At 55.4% G+C, this 18,457-nt stretch overlaps 6 protein-coding genes and 1 non-coding gene across 7 annotated transcripts; 3 read left to right on the forward strand and 4 right to left on the reverse strand.

Moving 5' to 3' along the window:
* The first annotated feature begins 891 nt into the window (after positions 1-891).
* On the forward strand, positions 892-1,604 carry L226DRAFT_364118 (uncharacterized protein). Its single transcript, XM_067674245.1, has one exon. It carries the CDS (start codon positions 968-970, stop codon positions 1,508-1,510), a length of 543 nt encoding a protein of 180 aa, XP_067537856.1. The 5' UTR covers positions 892-967; the 3' UTR covers positions 1,511-1,604.
* Positions 1,605-1,949: 345 nt separating this feature from the next.
* L226DRAFT_t78 lies at positions 1,950-2,038 on the reverse strand. Its single transcript has one exon. It is a non-coding gene; the product is annotated as a tRNA-Ala (tRNA).
* Positions 2,039-2,278: 240 nt separating this feature from the next.
* Positions 2,279-4,196, reverse strand: L226DRAFT_569472 (Bicupin, oxalate decarboxylase/oxidase; the record flags this gene model as incomplete). The annotated part of the gene is made up of 9 exons (XM_067684310.1): positions 2,279-2,378; positions 2,442-2,569; positions 2,628-2,707; positions 2,769-3,223; positions 3,285-3,419; positions 3,477-3,531; positions 3,597-3,639; positions 3,707-3,762; positions 3,824-4,196. The coding sequence occupies 9 exons, from the start codon at positions 4,194-4,196 to the stop codon at positions 2,279-2,281; spliced, it is 1,425 nt and encodes a 474-aa protein (XP_067537857.1).
* Positions 4,197-6,636: 2,440 nt separating this feature from the next.
* Positions 6,637-8,341, forward strand: L226DRAFT_569473 (elongation factor 1-gamma; the record flags this gene model as incomplete). The annotated part of the gene is made up of 6 exons (XM_067684311.1): positions 6,637-6,690; positions 6,749-6,923; positions 7,114-7,271; positions 7,330-7,844; positions 7,894-8,248; positions 8,333-8,341. 6 exons carry the CDS (start codon positions 6,637-6,639, stop codon positions 8,339-8,341), a joined length of 1,266 nt encoding a protein of 421 aa, XP_067537858.1.
* Positions 8,342-10,363: 2,022 nt separating this feature from the next.
* L226DRAFT_559345 (glycoside hydrolase family 79 protein) lies at positions 10,364-13,300 on the forward strand. Its single transcript, XM_067683292.1, has 11 exons — positions 10,364-10,761; positions 10,970-10,982; positions 11,032-11,197; positions 11,257-11,462; positions 11,521-11,666; positions 11,722-11,785; positions 11,844-12,162; positions 12,222-12,231; positions 12,285-12,585; positions 12,636-12,690; positions 12,741-13,300. Exons 1-11 carry the CDS (start codon positions 10,449-10,451, stop codon positions 13,140-13,142), a joined length of 1,995 nt encoding a protein of 664 aa, XP_067537859.1. The 5' UTR covers positions 10,364-10,448; the 3' UTR covers positions 13,143-13,300.
* L226DRAFT_533290 (uncharacterized protein) lies at positions 13,152-14,439 on the reverse strand. The gene is made up of 3 exons (XM_067680424.1): positions 13,672-14,439; positions 13,285-13,612; positions 13,152-13,232 (listed from the first exon to the last, which is right to left on the reverse strand). The coding sequence occupies exons 1-3, from the start codon at positions 14,414-14,416 to the stop codon at positions 13,226-13,228; spliced, it is 1,080 nt and encodes a 359-aa protein (XP_067537860.1). The 5' UTR covers positions 14,417-14,439; the 3' UTR covers positions 13,152-13,225.
* A 222-nt stretch (positions 14,440-14,661) lies between these two features.
* On the reverse strand, positions 14,662-17,494 carry L226DRAFT_505448 (uncharacterized protein). Its single transcript, XM_067678031.1, has 9 exons — positions 17,043-17,494; positions 16,973-16,985; positions 16,743-16,917; positions 16,483-16,688; positions 16,214-16,423; positions 15,825-16,149; positions 15,758-15,765; positions 15,341-15,698; positions 14,662-15,284 (listed from the first exon to the last, which is right to left on the reverse strand). Exons 1-9 carry the CDS (start codon positions 17,389-17,391, stop codon positions 14,901-14,903), a joined length of 2,028 nt encoding a protein of 675 aa, XP_067537861.1. The 5' UTR covers positions 17,392-17,494; the 3' UTR covers positions 14,662-14,900.
* Between the last annotated feature and the right edge of the window lie 963 nt (positions 17,495-18,457).

Here is an 18,457-nt window from a genome sequence, read left to right on the forward strand (position 1 = left end):
CCATGGTACACTGGAATAATTCTCGCAATGGCGCTATTCTTCGGCATGCACCACGTAAGCTCATTCACATTTCTGAGCGTATCATGACTGACGCACGGCAGATTGTAACACGAGTCCTGCTTGATAAATCAAACTATACCGATAGCGTCACTCAAAGTCCATACTTCGCTGGTATCATCACCGGCTCCATCATATGGGTGACCTACGCTTGGGTCAGCCGTCTCATGAACCGTAGGTCTCGACCGCTTCGCAGGCGTTCAGTATCTGACAGTACCCACAGAGACACAATCCCACCCTTTCACCAACCTGACGCTTGCTATCTCGATTGGGCTGTGTGCCTATAACTTCTTCCGCTCCATTACTTTGGACCCAGGGTCATGTCCAAAGCCTTCCAATGATGGCGAGCTCAAGACTGTACGTTCAGCTGTCTTGTTCCCAGAATTATCGGCTCATACTGGGCCCTAGATCATAGAAGACCTTGCTTCGCAGGGTCGTTTGAATGGTCAGACGTTTTGCATTCAATGCATGGTACGTCCACAGCCCCATGCGCAGGGAGGTATATTCTAAACAGTTAAATCAGGCTCGCAAGCCGCTGCGATCTAAACATTGCCGGATTTGTGATCGGTGTATTGCACGGCATGATCAGTGAGTAGGGATTGATTTGAATATTTGCTCGCTATCTCACTCGGCCAACGTCAGCCACTGCCCATGGGTTTGGAACTGCAGTACGTGACGACATCTTTCTTCCGTTTGGCTATGCTCACGCCTCTTGCAGTCGGCATGCACAATCACCGGCAATTCCTGCTCTTTGTCATGACCCTGGTTCTCGGCATCGTCTTGTTCGACTACCTGACGTTCGAATGTACGCCCCGGGTCTCGCTTATGCTCTGTGAAATTCCGCTAACCCGGCCCCCGCAGACTTCTCAAACGTTCCCGTGTCGACCGATCCCGCGAACATCTCTCCATCATGTGTCTTGCCGTCGTACCTGTGCGCCATCACGGCGTACGACACCTTCCTCTTCTCGGTCGCCGCATGGTCCACCCTGCAACTGTCATGGACGCTCGTGCTCCTGGCCACGCAGCTCTGGCAGGTCGCGCGCCAGATGACGACGTTCGAAGTCTCCAACCTCGGCAGGTACGGCTTCATGGGCGGCCGCGGCGGCTCCAGCCTGCACGGCCAGATGGGCCACCGACACCTCGCACTGCCCTCGGAGGACTCGTCAGGCAGCGAAGGCGGACTGAGCGGCGGCGGCGGCCACACGCATCGCCATGCTCACGGCATGTGCGCGGGGTGCGGCAGCGGGTTCCTGATGAACCTCCTCGGGTTCGACAGGTTCACGAAGGGCAAGGCCGCCGACGGGCTCGCGCGCGCGGCCAAGGCCCCCAACCCGTTCGATCTGGGGATCATCGGGAACTGCAAGGACTTCTGGACCGCCGGCCAGGAACTGGGCGTCGAATACGAGCGGCTGTACGACGTGCCCCTCGAGGGCTTCTCGGAGGCGAAGCGTAGTCGACAGCGCGAGGAAGGCGACGATATGCATTCAGACGCTGCAGGAAGGAAGTCGCTCAGGAACAAGCTCCTCATGGGTCTTGGGCTGGGTGGGCGGGGCAGGAGCGGATACGAACCGCTCAGCCAGGTCTAGTGCATTCTTGCTATGCGCTCGATCTGTTAACGTGTATCATGATGCATGTCGTGTCTACGGACGTTTGCCTACGTACTGTATAACATCGTATTGTATACCGAGCCCTCCATCACGCAGCCTTGGGTTGTTAAGGCACAACTCTATTGTGAGTGCTGTCTGTCTTCGACGGCGGTCATGTCCTTCAAAGTGCCATCGGCAGTAGACGATGGATATATCTCGTCTGATAACATTGTTTGAGAATAGGTGTAACATTACGCAGACCTGGAACAATTAGGGGAACAAAAACAGGTACATGAAGATACTACATGGACATGTCCGGGATTGAACCGGACCCCTCTCGCAGATATGCGCCCAAGGTGCTAAGCGAGCGTGATAACCAACTACACCACATGCCCATATTAAAGCAATTATAGACTCAGGTGAAAGATAGAATCAAATTTTTTTTCAAGATGTATACAAAATACATGACAAGGGTCTGGTAAGTAATAATGAAGGTCTGCAACCAACTGCAACAGGATTATAAGGATACACCGAAGAGTAAGGTAAAACAACAGGACACGAGAAGGTGAAAGCCCAACTCCTAAAGGACAGTTTAGATAGTCTATGTGCACCTCAGAGTTTTGCCACTACCACATTCACGCGATGATGACCTGCTTCTCCTTCTTGAACGTCTCGACCGTCGCGACGGAGATGTTCAGGAGGTCAGCCACGACTTGCCTGGGCATGAGCGCCAGCCTGCGAGAGAAGAGACGATCAGTCGCACAGAAGATGACACGATGCGCTCATGATGATGCTCACCATTGCGTCGCACTGAAGTCGACGAACTTCTCTGCCTTGAAGAGCTCGAGGAAGATGAGAGGCTCCGTAGGCGAGAGGTTCTTGATGTAGTGGCCGTACGAGATCGGGAACACCGCAGTGTCACCGGGCTGTGGTCGCAGTACGTTAACGCCTGAGCGCCTCGATCCCGGAGCCACACAAACTTACCTGGAAGTCAAACGTCCGCGCACTGCTGCCGCCGGCGAAGGCAGTAGCACGACCGTGCCCGCTGATGATGTAGAGCCACTCTGATAGACTCAGCGTCAGCGAGTGACGCAGGGCGCGAGTGTGATCGGGCTTAGAGCTCACCATCGTTGATGTGCCAGTGAAGCTCACGAAGACCGTTAGGCTCGACGAACACAAGGGCGCTCGCAAGCATCTTCGACACGGGGAAGTTGGTGGCGGCGTCCTGGATCTTGACCCAGCCGCCCGGCGCGCTCTTCTTCTCCTGCTGGTCGAGGTGGAACACGAACGGGCTCGGAACGTTTCCTTGAGGGTCTTGCACCGCCTGCTCAGACGCGTGTCCGAAGGACGGCGGCTGGACGGTGCTCTTCAGGATGTACGGGTCCTTTTGCGGGATGCCGCCAAGCTCGCTGACGTTCACGCCAAAGTTCTGGGCCACGATCTCGAGCGGGGTGTGTGCGAGCCAGTCAGACAGCATGAACGTGGTGCCTGAAGCATCGAAGTTGCCGTCCGAGAAAATAAGCAGGATCTCGAGGCCTTGGTCGAGTGCCTGAATGGAGTGCGGTACGCCCGGGGGGAAGCTGTTCAAACACGCGCGCCAAGTGAGCATCCGCCCGAAGCGCCTCTCCGGGGAACACTTACTAGTAGATGTCCGGGTCGCTCCCGTTGAGCGGGCCCTTCACGTCCGAAATGTAGCTCCGGCCGCTGTCGTCTATGGCAGAGATACGCCCAGTTCCGTTCAGGATGTATCCCCACTCGGCCACGCGGTGCCAGTGCCTGTGCAGCAGCGAATCAGTTGGCAGGCGTTACAGAAGCGCCGGGAATCATGCTCACAGTTCACGGTACGCGAACGGCGACAGACGCAACTCTGCGGCAGCGAGATCCTTAGCTAACATATCATGTCAACAGTCAGCTTCTCTTGTCGATCCGGGGGGAGTGAACACAATCACTCACAAGGCGGCAAATCCGTGATCGTCTGCTCACGGACCCATCCTCCCTATGGAAAGTGCAGAGCTAGCTTAGCACTTGACCCCGGACATAAACGAATTCGGAGAAACACAAACTTTAAGCAGTCGTGTATGCGACAGGGACATACTCCACTTCAAATTCGGCACAGTACCTGCAAAGAGCTCGCTACGTCAGTGCTGTTCGACTCCGGGGGAGCGCTGGGCCGCACATACCTGCATCGGTGGTCGGTGCAGCGACGTTGTCCGGGTTCTGGGCATCGATCTCGTGGTTGCTGGTCGCCAGGAACGTATCGCCGGCACCATTCCGAATGGGCTCAGGATCTTGGCCCCCAAAGTCCGCAACCTGTCCGACGTCGGGAGGCGTGATGTCGCGCTTCCTCATCATCGCCTCGTCGTCTTCGAAACTCGGACGGAGGTGACGTGTGGGCGTGGTCGCAGCAGACCGCCTGCCCATGTTCAATGGCTTCACAGCTGCACCCTCGCGGGCGAAGAATGCGCGGAGCTCTTCATCGCCGGAGGGAGTGGCGGAGACTACGCCGCTGAGTGCGAGCGCAGCGAGAAGTAACTGGGATAGCCGAGGAAGCATGGCGGGGCGTTCTCGGAGTACAAGGATGCCGCGGAGAGAGGGTGAGTGAGGGGTGGACCACAGGGGGTACACTCCGGATGATTGCTCGTTTTATACGCGCAGCGGGTACCCCAGGGCACGGTCATGGCGCGGTACCGGTTTGGTGTACCTCCTTGGGGGATCGGGCGATCCTGCTAAACCTTGCCGCCAATGTGTCATCTCACGGTCTTCAAGGAGCAGCATGTGCATATGGGGTTGGAACACTGCTAGATCGTTAAGGGATCTTGCACGGGCAACCGTAGCATTACGCCAACCGTACAATTCATTGGTCATCAGCCTGTACGCCTCCGGGCTGTGAAATCAATAGCTGTGAGATCCCGGCCTACGTGTGGAATACGTACGCACCGGAACGTCTGGGAGGTACGGGAGAAGTAGCCCTTGCGACAAACGCCCACATGCTTGCCTGCATATTCGAAGATGATCGTGAAGTCGATGATTGATAACCCGTTCGGGTGCAGAGATGACGCAAAAAGCGTGGTAAGGAAAGATAGCTCGCGTGTAGCCGTAAGTGCAGAATGCGATCGCCCTTGAACAATTTCAACATATATCGCAAGCGACGCATCAATCTCCTTGTTGGTAACGAATCCTAACCACTGTGTTACTACGTTCCGTGGGAGGGTGCGAAACACGAACTGTCAGACGGCCCCGAAGGTTTCCGTTGAGAATCGGACGAAACTAACGCTGGACAGTTGCGTGGACGTTGCATGGACAGCCATGGGTATGCCGCGCGGCTGTACCACTTGCATGGGCGGACTCAACATCTATCCGCAGGGCGCCGTATGATACAGATGTCGGCATTGGCGCCTATCCCGCCCAATGGCGGGAGTTGTGTATGCAAAAGAGCACAGCAAGCTCTCCCATGCGTATGTCTCACTCTGTCACTTTACAAATGCAACAAGGCACCAGCCACCGACATCAGCCCCCCTTGAGCCCCTCAACGCGGGCCCAAGGCTGGCGGAGCCGGAGCTAGAGACGCACTCCATCAGGTCCGGCACATGAAAGAGGGCCAAGAAGCGCACTAAATGCCATGTATAGGCACGGAAGCCTTTATGTTGACACCCGTCAGGAACATGAAGATTATGTCGTTATCCGAGTTCGGGATCAAGGGAGATGACACTCGGTACGAGTCGGTCAGTCAGAGGAATGCTTCAGTACGTACCAAGCAATGCAGGTCATACTGCGTGCCCTTCGCCCCGTGTGGATGGATTCTGTGCCCATTGCTCGGTGCCAAGTGTTCCAGAGCAGTCAGAGTTAAACAGCGCCTCGCCATAGGTGCAGGCCGTGGGGCAAACGCTTGGGATGTGCCCACACACCATGCACGTGACCGCGAACGCAACATATGTCGCGAGCGCAATTCACGGAGGCGTGCTGTCAGTGGGACGAGAAGCACTACCGGAACTTCTTAATGCCTGCAGTCGAATGAAGCTAGAAGACGAGCTTGAGAACTTGCAGGTGGAAGAAAGTGATGTTTGCTGACCTTCAACAGCCCATTGGCCGAAAATACGCACTGAGGGGCCGGTTAGTGGCCTTGACCGACTATGAGCCTTTCGCAATATCAGTGACCACCATACGGCGTATTCGGGAACCTTGGATGCGAGACTGATGCGAGATCAAGGTAGGCAAGGCCGCAGAGCGGACAACTATCAAGTGTCCCAATTTTGTGGCCCAGTGACAATGGAAATGAGGTAAAAGTCTGGACGAATATGTCATCCAGTGCAATGTGTGAGTCATATAGCGAGATGTGCAACTCCATGAACGGCTCTCGCCCATCGACTTAACACAATCAAGCCCTCGACCTCTGCCGAATAGACGCTCGTGGGCAATGAAGCCAGGTAATCAGAGTCGCCAACGCAAGGTCAGGCAAGACAAATACGTGCCAGTACGCCAACTGTGCGCCAGCTCTTAGCTCAGGGATGCATATACTGTATATGTGCTTACGACTCGACTGATGATGGCTCTTCTGCAGCATTTAGCCAACTGGTGCTCACTGCTCTGCGCAATGCGCTGAAATCATCTCAATACGCCTCCTTTCGTCTTCGGCAACTACCGTAGCGACAAGCCGCTCTCGAAACGCGTTGAGGAACTTGAGGTGGGCCGCAGCGGCATCACGGTGTTTCCGGAGTGTCTGCGCGAGATCTTGAAGACAATCACCCCGCGCGCGCGAAAATGGCGGATGAAGAGAGATCACAGCGATGGATAGGAGATTGAAGGAGTGGGAAGACGAGATGGTCGCTGGATAACAAGTGCTCATCGACATCGACATCGACATCATCGACGACTCGGACGGTCCTCCCAGAAGCCGGCCCTGAAGCGCAGACGTCACGTGCTGGATCTGCCGCGATAACAGGAAAAAAATCGAGGAGAATCAAGCCCTCACCGTACACTCACCTCCTCACACAAAATGTCCTCCGCTGGCACCGTCTGGACGACGCCTGAGTTCGTAAACGGCAAGCGTGTACGTGCAGCACAGTTCCTTGCATCCGGTAGCATCGAAACTCACGGCGATCTGCTAGATTCGCGCTGTTGCTGCTTTCGCGGGACTGAAGCTCGATATCCCGGAGGGCTACGTTCACTTCCAGGACAACAAGAAACCCGAGTTCCTTGCCAAGTTCCCCCATGGCAAGATCCCCGCTTTCGAGGGCGCAGATGGCTTCAAGCTCACCGAGACTCCCGCTATTGCCCGCTACAGTGAGTCATCTTCCCATCTGACTATGGATCGTACCACCGCGGTGCATTATCCTATACGAGCAAGCGAGAGGATGAGATTATCATCATCAGTTATCCCTGTCTTAATTCTTGTGTCGACAGTTCATATACACTCTGATTCGCTTGCTCTGTCTGCTCGATTTGCAGCATCTGTGCTAACGCAATCGCTTAGTCGCCTCCCTTGCCCCTAACTCCACTCTCCTTCCTTCCGACTCGAAACAAGCGGCACTCGTTGACCAGTGGGTCTCGTTCGCGGACAGCGAGATCAACGCGCACACCGTCATCATCTTCCAACTTGTGAGGGGCGTCCTCACTCCCTACGCCAAGCCCGTGAGTCTTGTTCTTCAACATTCTCGAATTGTAAGACCCTGAGGGCTCGATTTTTCAGATCCACACCACCCTCGCTGAGCGTCAGCTCCGTTCCCTCAAGACCCTCGAGTCTTACCTCTCCACCCACACCTTCCTCGTTGGCGAGCGCATCTCGCTTGCCGACATTACCATCGCATCCGTTCTCCAGCGCGCTCTCACCGTCACCATTGATGCCCCCCTCCGCACCGAGCTCCCCAACGTCATCCGCCACTTCGAGACGGTCGTGAACCAGCCCTCTCTGAAGCCCATCTTCGGTGAGACACAGTACATCGAGAAGGCGCTCGCTTTCACTCCCCCTCCGAAGGAGAAGAAGGAGGCCAAGCCTGCTCCCGCTCCCGCTCCCAAGGCTGAGAAGCCTAAGAAGAAGGAGGCTGAGGAGGACGAGGAGGACGATATCCCTAGGGATGAGCCCAAGGCGAAGAACCCTCTTGACTCCCTCCCCAAGTCGTCCTTCAACCTCGAGGACTGGAAGCGCGCATACTCCAACAAGGACACGCGTGGTCCGGACGGCTCCCTTGAGTGGTTCTACAAGAAGTATGTCCGCGCCCCTTTGAAGCATGATCGCTCGCTGACGCTTTGACAGCTACGATCCTGAAGGTTTCTCCACCTGGCGTGTAGACTTCAAGTACAACGAGGAGCTCACCCAGACCTTCATGTCGTCGAACCAGATCGGCGGCTTCTTCAACCGCCTTGAGGCGTCCCGCAAGTATCTCTTCGGGTCCATGGGCGTCCTTGGCCAGACGAACGACTCGATCATCACTGGTGTGCTCATCGCGCGCGGCCAGGACATCAAGCCCGTTGTCGATGTCGCTCCCGACTGGGAGTCTTACGAGTACAAGCGCCTCGACCTTAACAACGCTGAGGACAAGGCCTTCTTCGAGGCTGCACTTGCGTGGGACCTCGAGGTCAACGGCAAGAAGTGGGTGGACGGCAAGTTGGTAAGTACCCTGTCTCTGCCTTCTTCACAACCCGTTGGCTTGTGATTGGACGGTAATGCTGACGACTTGCGTGTGTGTTTGCAGTTCAAGTAAACGCGTTGGTTGTTGGATCTGTTTAGATGTATCATTTACCCTCCTGTCCCTGTCCTGTCATCCTGCTTGTGTCGCTAGTCTGGGGACTTGTTGTTGTGTTGTTGCAGTATCACGAAATGCAAAAAGAACTGTAAAGAGTACGTCTGCCCTGTATGCGAGTTTGTAGCCGAGATCTCAGCGTGGTCGTAGCGGTTGCCGACAACAGTCCTCCAGCATGGTATCGAGAGAATGACCGCGGGCGACGTCCACGCTCGGAGTCAAAGTGGCACTTCGTGCGCGACGGTATGCATATGATTTCGATACGTCTCATGGTCTGATGTCGAAGCACGTCCAGGGTCAAGGGCCAGCTGCTTGCGAACTGCTTACTGTTCGAACCGTTCCATCTGCTTCTTGACTTGACTTGACTTGACAGCGATAGGTCGAAGTCGGACCCACATTGTCTCGAAGCTGAAGCTTGAAAACTCCGAGTACTGCACCATACAGACTCGCTGGCAGTCGTGTGGCTGAACAAACCCCGTGGAGATGAACTGCGTATTTTCGAAAGCCCAATCGGTAGCACTGGCATTGGCAACCTTCACTCGCGCACTTCAAGGGCTTCTCAACGATTTTCGGTGCCCCTTACACCGGATAGCAGCCGGAAGCTGTTGGAGTGATGGTGAGAGACTTGGACTGGCGTGCTTCGGAGGCATTTGCCTTGAGCGTCGCACACGTTCGACGCCGTCCATGTCGGTCCGTGTATGGCGGCCATCTGTGTCATTGTATTCAGTACAAACAACTCGCATGGAATATCCATCTCCGACGATAGTTGAGGTGATGACTGGTACAGCCTGACAAGTTGCGAGCCGACGTCGACATTACTCTCCATCTGTCGTCGAACACGGCGTCTCCCGTCAGAGATATCGTGCATGGCCATGATAGATGGTCGGCGAATGTTTATGCGTAAGGATGTGGCCAACCTCCGTCATGGTGGGGCAAGTCGGAGTAGACGGCCAAAATGATGAGTGCTCGAGCAGTTGTGTACATAGCTGGTTGATGCTGACCGCTCCGACATAATAGCAGTGCTCTTGCCGTTCTTCGAGCTGGTCGCATCTTGAGCGCCATGGGACGGAGCAACATCGGGACTCACCGTAGGTCTCGACATGTCTGGACTTGGACTAAAGGTCGCCTGCAATACTCTCAGTTAACGGGAGATGATTGTGGGTATGTATCAAACGACAACGCCAGATACAACCAGGCAATGTTAGATCGCCGACAGAGAGCTAACATCTCTTGGCGAGCGCGTCCTCTACTTACACTGAGGCTTCAAATAGGACTTGCAGCAGCGTGGCTGCTCTTTCATCTGTTAGAACATCTTCAGCTCAGTGCAAATCAGCGTAAATCTAGAAGAGTGGTGCGACATATGCGGTTCTGACCTGGATGAACTGTATCGATGGTTCCAGAGAGATGATGGTCTGCAGGGAGCTTTTCCCGTAAGTGACCACCAGGAAAGCAAGAAAGCGCTAGCCCAAGAATGAGATCGGCAATATGAATACTCTCAATCCTGCTCCCCAGTATGGCGTCGTGCGGGCCTGGGTTCATGGAAGCCATGAAGTTCAACACTCCCGGCTCGGAGGTGCCACAGCCGCTGATGTTGTTGAACTTGCCCACCACCCGAACTTGCCACATGTTCCCACCCACCATCTCCATGGATGTGAGGCAACTTGGCTCAGATCCGAGGCCCGTCGATCGGCAGCAGCCAAGTACATATGCCCAGAAAGCTCATCGTGAAGGAGGTGCAGGCTGAGATAGCTGAGGCGCTTGGCAACCTACTTGCGCCCGCCGGTGACAAGACCAACGACGTTCAGTCGCCGCTACGGTCCTGCAGTAACGACAACAGCAACGGGAGCAGCTATTTCTGTCGGAGCTCCACAACCCCCTGCTAGAAGTCACCGCGTTTTGACATGCCGCCCAGCCGCGACCAGGAGAGGTCTTGGCACCGCTCGCGAGAAAGCTAGGCGAGCGCCATCCTCGCTTGGCTCATCTCTGCCAGGCTGAGGGCTGACTGAGGGTATACAACACGCGGGGCTTGCGGGGGGAATGGAAGCTTTCCTCCCCCGTTCGTGCCAGCATGGCCATCCACACTCTCCTTTTCTCTCTCGTTACCGCCCTCGCCGGTGCGCAGGCGGTCACGGTGTATGGGCAGGCTGGGCAACAACCTATCGGCACTGCGACCGGCTCAGCGACCTCTGCGCTCCCTTCTTCCACGTCGGCCGCATATGATACGCTGGTCTTAAACCCTCCACCACTTCCGAATCCGCTACCACCGAATCAGTTCGGTGTCCAACTGGCCGCGGACGCTGTCAATGTCAATGGCCTCTCAATACCGCAGAGCGGAGCCTTCTTCGGATTCTCCGTGGAAATGTCCGTAGTGAACCAAGTCAGTGAGTATTGCATTCGTCGCATCGCATGTGGATATATGGACGTCAGGTCTCTCAAGCTGGGTTATGTCGGCATGACCCAGCCTGAGAGGCATGAACGATCATGTCCCTATTACCGGACGCGCGGTCGGAAGATAGGGACGTAGTGCGCACCTTGCCGTCGTACGCTCTAGTCAATATGATGCTAATTCAAGCCGTCTTCGCTCAACAGTTGGTCTGAATGGGTGAGTGACAGGAACATAACAAGGTCAAAAACGCTAACGCACTGCACAGTTCATACATCCACCCACCATTCTTGAACCTCATGGCCCTTGTTGCGGAGCGGGCAGGACGAGTACACGTGCGTGTTGGCGGTAACACACAGGAAGAAGCGCGGATGGTCATGAGCCTCCCCGATGGTAAGGCGATCGAGAAGCAGAAGGTCGACACGAACAACCCGGTTAGTAGTGCTCCATAGTCTTCATGAGGGTGATGTTCGACTCACTGAAACGTTACCAGACGCAAACACCCGCGCTCCTATACACCCCGGAGATTCTCTATCTGCTTGCAAACATCTCGTCTCTGGTCAACGTGAAGTGGTACCTCGGTGTCCCCCTCAATGATACCGCAAACCTGCGGCTCGAGATCGCACAGTACGGAGAGCAGATTCTGGGCGACAACTTGATCGGCCTCCAAGTCGGCAACGAGCCCGATCTCTATGCACGGTAAGCCAGCCTGCTATGGCTGCTTGGCAACGATTAGAGCTCACAACAACAATCTAAGCCATCAACACCGACCTGAAACGTATGGACCGTTTGACTACTTCGGAGAGTTCGGAGACGTCTTGGGAGCAATGAAGTCTATGGGGCTACCTCGCACCAACCTACTCCTTGGTCCAAGTCTGGCCACTGGTGACTGGACGCCAGAGAGTACGTTTCACTACTGTGCCTCTGTTTGGTATCTTCTGATACGCTTTGGGTGTAGTGGTGTGGGATACCGGTTTCATTCAGGCTTACAGTGACGCCCTCGGCGCACTGACTGTCGAGCAGTGAGTGCCGAATGCCAGCTGCTATTCCCCTAGGACTTACCGCATAATTCACTGGCAGCTACCCCGACGATAACTGCGCTGCGCTCTACGAGGGCTTCGGCGACCCCGTCGACCCACAGACGGAGTTCTCCAAGTTCCTCGACCACACGGCCGGCTGGAACATGATCGGGCAGTACATCAACTCCACCCAGATCGCGCAACAGGCTGGCAAGCCGTTCATCATGTTCGAGACCAACTCGGCGTCGTGTGGTGGGTTCCCCGGTATCAGTACGAGCTTCGGTGCAACTTTGTGGGCGCTCGACTACGGCTTGACTATGGCGTCGGCCAACTTCTCGCATGCGCTTCTGCATGTTGGTGGTCAGAACGTGTATTACAACGTGAGTCCGGATGATCTGTCACTCACTCCCATGACTGATAGTGACCGCGCGTTGTTCAGCCCTTCACTGGTAAGCCAGAACTCAGCATCGGCGAGGGAATGGTTACTGACTCCCTAATCCAGCTCCACCGACGAATGAGACTCACTTCCACCAATGGACGATTGGTCCTATCTTCTACTCCGTCCTCGCTGTCTCCGAGACGCTCGGGTCTTCCAACAATTCGCGTATCATCGACCTGGGCGCGAACAGCGGGAACGTCTATACTCCTGGGTATGCGATCTACGAGAATGAGAAGCTCGCAAGGCTGGCGTTCGTCAACTTCATGACCGACCCTTCCGGTGCGAACGACTACACCGTGACTATCTCCATCGACGGCGGCGAGACTGGCCGGCCTGCAGCTACCCCTGCGCAGATCAAGGTTAAGTGAGTGTGGAAAGCAACAAGGGATGTGAAGGACTACTGACCGTGAACAGGTATCTGGTTGCACCTTCCGTCGGCGAGAAGTTCAACATTACCTGGGGTAACCAGGTAAGTGAATTTGGATCCATCATCGGCAATATCTTACAAGCACCTGGCAGACCTTTGGCGGCCAGTTCGAATCGGACGGCCGTTTGAAGAACGACCTCCACATTGAGACCATCCAGTGCGACCAGGCGGCCAACACCTGTCAAGTCAAGGTCCCCGCGCCCGGCTTCGCGCTGGTCTTCATGAGCGAGGAGGCGGCGGCCGAGTCTGAGCCCACGAGCACAGCGACGTTCGGCACCACCGCTATCACGAAGATCAAGAACACGGCCACGATCGACGAGGCCGTGCTTGCGACGTCGAACGGGAATAAGGGGATGGAGCAATACTCCGGGAGCACGAGTTTCGGCAGCAATGCCGCCGCGAGAGTGACGGGTGCGCATCCGAGTGTCATGGCGCTGCTCACCGTTGCTGCGGGAACGGTGGTTGTGTTGCGGGCATTCTACAGGGACATCTGAGTGACGTTAGGTTCCGCAGTGTTTGGGGCATTCGCAGCAATGCATTTCTATATTATATGCACATATTGTTGTTTCTGTCTTCCCTACGCACTGCATGAACATTGTAAGCCTGAGACACGTGGGTTGAGACTCTGATACGTACTGTACTTCCATCACCTCAGTAGTAATGTCTTTTCGTGCGTATTCGACAGCATTGTCGAACAGTATCCTGAGTGCCACATGACGACCCGTCGTCCTTCGCGGCGTCTTCTTATCCACATCGACTATCCACGTCTGCAGTCGTCCAAAACGCATGGTCATCAAGAGCTCGCCTGCTCGAGGTGTGAGCTCTTGGGGATACGCCGGACCCAGATACAACGGGTTACGCCGAACGGGATCCGACTCGAGGGAACGCAGCACACGAATAACCGCAACGCGCCTCCCCGCGTGCTCCGGAAGTGAGGAAGGCTCAAAACAGCACATCACAGTCCCTGTAAAGCGCAATCAAGCGTCAGCTCGTTGAACCGCAATTCCTGAACAGATAGCAAACCTTCGAAGGGAACATGTCTCTGTGGTCGCTTGGTATGATCAAATTTGGTGAAGGATGTGACATATCCCAGCTGAACACCCTCCATGCGGTCCTTGGCAACAAACGTAAAGTAGTGGAAAGGGCTGTCCAGGTGTAGATCGAACGGCTGGCCGAAGGCATGCATGATTCGTGCTTCGTGGACATAGCCTTGTTCCCTAAAAGAGTCCATCAATTGCTGAGGAACTGTCCTATCTACGTTGATGAGGAGGTGCCGGATGGGAGCGTACTTCTCGTACGAAGCGATGTTTACAAGAGGGACGCGCCAGATGACTCCATGTTTGTTCACGAGATCAAAGCCCGAGGGAAAGCTGGCAGGGTTTCCTGACAGAGTTACGCGGAATCTAAGCTCTCCCGCAAGGGGCGGGCCACGAGAAGGTAGGTGGTAGTACAAGAACCCCTTGAGGTGGTTCTCTCCGAAAAGTGGAGCCTCGGGTGGAAGTCGCTGCATGTGTCCAAATAGGCTAATTGCTGGGAGGTAGTCTTCTGCAGTGAGTTTCATCGGGTCCAGGGTACGGATAGTCTTCATGCTCGTTGAGCTACGGATGAAATAGTGTCGTAGACTGTCTACGAGGGACGGTGCAATGTTCCGAGCTATCAGGGTTGCGTGCTGTCCAGGATGCCCGACGTGCCCCATGCGGCTCTGATACACCACCGGTTGCAATGAGTTTTTCAGCATGCGGTAAGCTGGTCCTTGTCCACCAAACATCGCTCTTATGGGTCGCAGAGGACCTAAGATGGCACGGCGGACGTCAATAGGTCTTCGCGTGACGATACTGCACTCATGGGATACCTACACGACTGTGATGATGACGGTTACTGGTTGAGGGGGATTGGCCGGCATTCGGGCGGCAAGTGGTTCTGGCGCCTAGCCAATTTGCCGCTCCGAGCGGACTCTGATCCAGTCACTGCGATGGCAACTTCAAGGGGTTCAACGTTGAACGTCCAAAAGGTGGCCTCTCATCGACATCGACAATGTCGGAAAGATTGGAAACACTGACATTCATGGTCGTATAGTAGTGAGCGCTACGGAATGAAAAACTAGTAAGTACAAAGTGTTGCGAATCAAGTCCATAATGTAGGTGATTAGTAGGTCCCATGGATACTGTGACTACAATACAGTACTGTCCGAAGTGTCCTTTATCACGTTAACCGTCCCAAATTCACTACTCCAGTGCAACAAGAGCTAAAGATCACCGAAAGAAAGCAAAGAAGAAACCAATGAATATTGACAGTGACGCCAACGAGTAGTCGATATGATGTGAGCAGAGGGCGGCGTTCGCACCCCCCTTACTCGTGCCGGAGAGAGGGAAGTTCCCGCTATGGCCGTTGCTGTGCGAGAGCACGCTCGGTTCGATGGTAAGCGTCTGGATAACGTTCGTCACACTGGTCGTGGAGTACGTCTGGGTCGCCTTCGGGTCGGACGAGGCTTGGGCCTCGTTTGAGACGAAGACGAGCGCAGCACCAGGTGCGGGGACTGGGATGACACAGGTGTTTGCTGACTGGTCGCACTTGATTGTCTGAATAACTTCTTGGCCAGACAGCCGCCCATCCACCTGGAACCGACCTCCAAACGTCTGAAAGAAGAACCGTGAGTAAGGATGCTGCTGGTTGCAGGCAAAGCGAGACATACCTGGTTCGCCCATGTGATCTGTTCCTTCTCGCTGACGGACGGCGCGAGCAGGTACTTGACCTTGACCTGGCTGGGAACCGAGTTCGACTCCCCGAACGCCTCCCCGCCGACGGAGATGGTCGCACTGTACGCGCCCGCGCCGCTCTGCTCCTGCATGAAGTTGATCAAAGCGATGCGGGAGAGCGTGTCGTGCTCATAGATGGCATAGGCAGGGGTGAACTCGTTCGCGCTATTGGCAAAGAGGTCGACGACTCGGGAGGTGTTGGTCGTGCCGAGGGCTTCCGCGACGAAGAGTGTCGAGTACATGATCGGGCCGATAGTCCACTTCTCGAACAAGGACAGGTTCGTTGGCGGAGCTGTATAGAGGCAAATATCAGGATTTCGTTCGATACGGAGACCAGTTGGAATTACGAACGTGTGAATGGCTGTAGATAGCACAAGAGTCAGCTTCCTGCCAGATACGAGACGAATTGCGGACACTCACGTTGTATGAGACATTCTGCCCACCGACGTGCAGTAGCGCACCAGTGAAGTTGCTGTACGCCATCTGAAGCCCGTAATCGACAGCCCAAAGGGCGGATGCGAAACTGTCGCTGACGCCTGGGAAGCCACCACACGACGCCGTGTTCGTCTCGAACATCATGAATTCCTTCCCGAGCTGCTGGGCGATCCCTGCAGTGTTCAGATACGGCTTCACGAGGTTTTGTCCCGAGGCGTGGGTGAGATAGTTCGGAAACACATCCTGGGGGTTCTTAATGGGTCCGAACCCTCCGTCCGGGAACTCGGCTGCGCAGTTCTGGTCGGGATAGCTAGGGAACACGAGGAGACCGTGAGAGACATATCTCATGATGGGGCGGGAAAAGTAGTGCGTACTGTTCCATTGCCAGAATATTGATAGAGGACCCGTATGCGTCGAGATAGCCAGTGGACCATAGATCTTCGGGAGACCAAGTCCCCTGTAGACTAGGAGCAACCAGGTTGCCTGTGCGCGTGATCTTCTTGTCGTCGTGGATGCCGTTCACCATGATGCCGAACTCGTCGAAATAGTCCTGGGGGTCGTAGTCGGCAGGCCTGCGCTCATGCCTAGGAGCAGGTAACTGCACGATCAGTACGACATTGACATCAGATATACCAGGACTTACGATGCGTAGAGGTCAGGCTCGTTGCCAACTTGGTATCCGAGCACGTTGTCACCAAGGATAGAGTCGGCGGCTTCGGCGATCTGGAGCCTGAGGTGTGTAGTATCGTTGAACGGAATACCAAGATACCACTTCGCGTTGACCAAGGAGGAGATGTTCGAGAGCAAGTACAAGAGCTCATCGGTGTACTCAAGTGTCGGCGTCTGAGCCTGCACCCGTAGTCAGTACTTTCATAAGCCACATCGCGCGAAGGGAAAACGCACTGTACGCGAAGAGCCACCAGCGATGGGCTTATCCTTCGCTATCATTGCATTATTGGGGAGGTTGTCGACGAGTGCGGCAGCTTCCTGCGTGTTTCCACCTACACGTATCCGAACGCTACCACCGCGGTCGGCAAGTGTGGCGAGGAGGTTCAGGAACGGTACTTGAATGAAGGACCTGAAGATTGGCCAGGTAAATTCGAGCTCTTCACACCTATTGTCTGTCTACTCACGCATTCACGCCGACTATAGATGAAGGACGGTCAGATAACGTACGCCACAATGCAAAGTTACGATACTCACGAACTTGCTCCACAACGGACATCTCGATCGAGAACCCATAGAAGTTGCCCTTCTGCGGTATTGACAATCCACTCATACCAGCTGCACCATTCGCCACACCAATCGTGAAGGACGTCGAAGGCATCGGGTTCGGGAGCGCGGGCGCCTGCAGGATGACATCGTTGTACGCGTTCAGAGACGATATCCACTGCGTGTTCTCGAGTGTGCCAGTGGAGATCGGCCCGCTCCCAGAGGAGGAAGCAGTCCCGGAGGGCTTCTGCGCGCCCGCTGGGCCATATATGGTCACGGCACGAACATAGCCGACGAGAGCCCAGAGGAGAAGCGGAGCGGCTACGAGAGAGCGTAGCATACTAGTGTTGGCCAGGCTGTGGCAGAACCAGGCACAGCAGACCAAGGCGTTAATAGGGAGCACCAAGAGTTCAAGGAAGATAAGGGGGCCAAGAAAAGAGAAGGAAGGGGGCAAGGCGCACGCGGGAGGAGGATGCCATGGATTATATGTCTGGGAAACCCGGGCCTCCCGTATACAGGCTGACACAGACGGCTGGCGTAGGAGCGCACCCGTCCCTGCACACTGCATTCCGCGCGCCGATACAGCTTTGATGCAGCTGTTTTGCAATCGGCGGCAAATTGGCGGCGAGGGCTCACCGCGCCATCAGTCCATTGGACAGAGCCTGGGGCCCGCGGTCGGGCTAGACGGGACGTGTTCGGGAAAGCCTGTACGCACATTGGGCAGTTGTATTCGCCCGCAGTGGAGGCCTCAGACAGGGTGACTTGACCACGATGAGCTTGGGGCGGTTGAGGCATGATGAGGCCTGAGGTCCGGGTGTGGACAGGCGACCGCCGACCTCCAGGTCCGACACAGCCCCGAGACCGTCGGGCGGGAATTCTGGACCCGACGGCGTTGGATACGATCGTCTCTGCGCTGCCCACTATGTAAAGCATGTAAGAATACATAAGTATTCAGGTGCATGTGAGTATGCCAATACTTCCGGTTCGCGCGATTGTTATCATACAATCGCCACTTCGGTCGCAGAGATCCCGACTCCCGGGTCTCTAGCTTGATGCGTAACTCACGGCATCAAGCTCGCTAGCAAAGGGCCGCTATGGCCAAATACGATGAGTTAGTGCGTGAAACGCATGCCCAGAGAGGGCAGGCGCAGGAGGCAGGGACCACTCGGCGTGAATCAGGACGAGCGAAGCTCTGAGAGAACTTCCACCACACTAGAAGGTTCCCGACGACGTTGCAGATAGCATACAACGCTCAAGATGCTGAATGATAAGCCCCCAAGGGGGATGGGTGCATGAGTGAATAACCAACACAGGCTTCGGGTCTGAATCACACGGCGTCGGGCGACGTCGACGATAAGGTATAATAGTACACAGTACTCACAGTTTGCCGACATGTTTGTGTCAAC

The sequence above is a fragment of the Lentinus tigrinus genome (assembly GCF_003813185.1).
Source record: "Lentinus tigrinus ALCF2SS1-7 unplaced genomic scaffold L226scaffold_7, whole genome shotgun sequence".
Taxonomy (NCBI): Eukaryota; Fungi; Basidiomycota; class Agaricomycetes; order Polyporales; family Polyporaceae; genus Lentinus; species Lentinus tigrinus.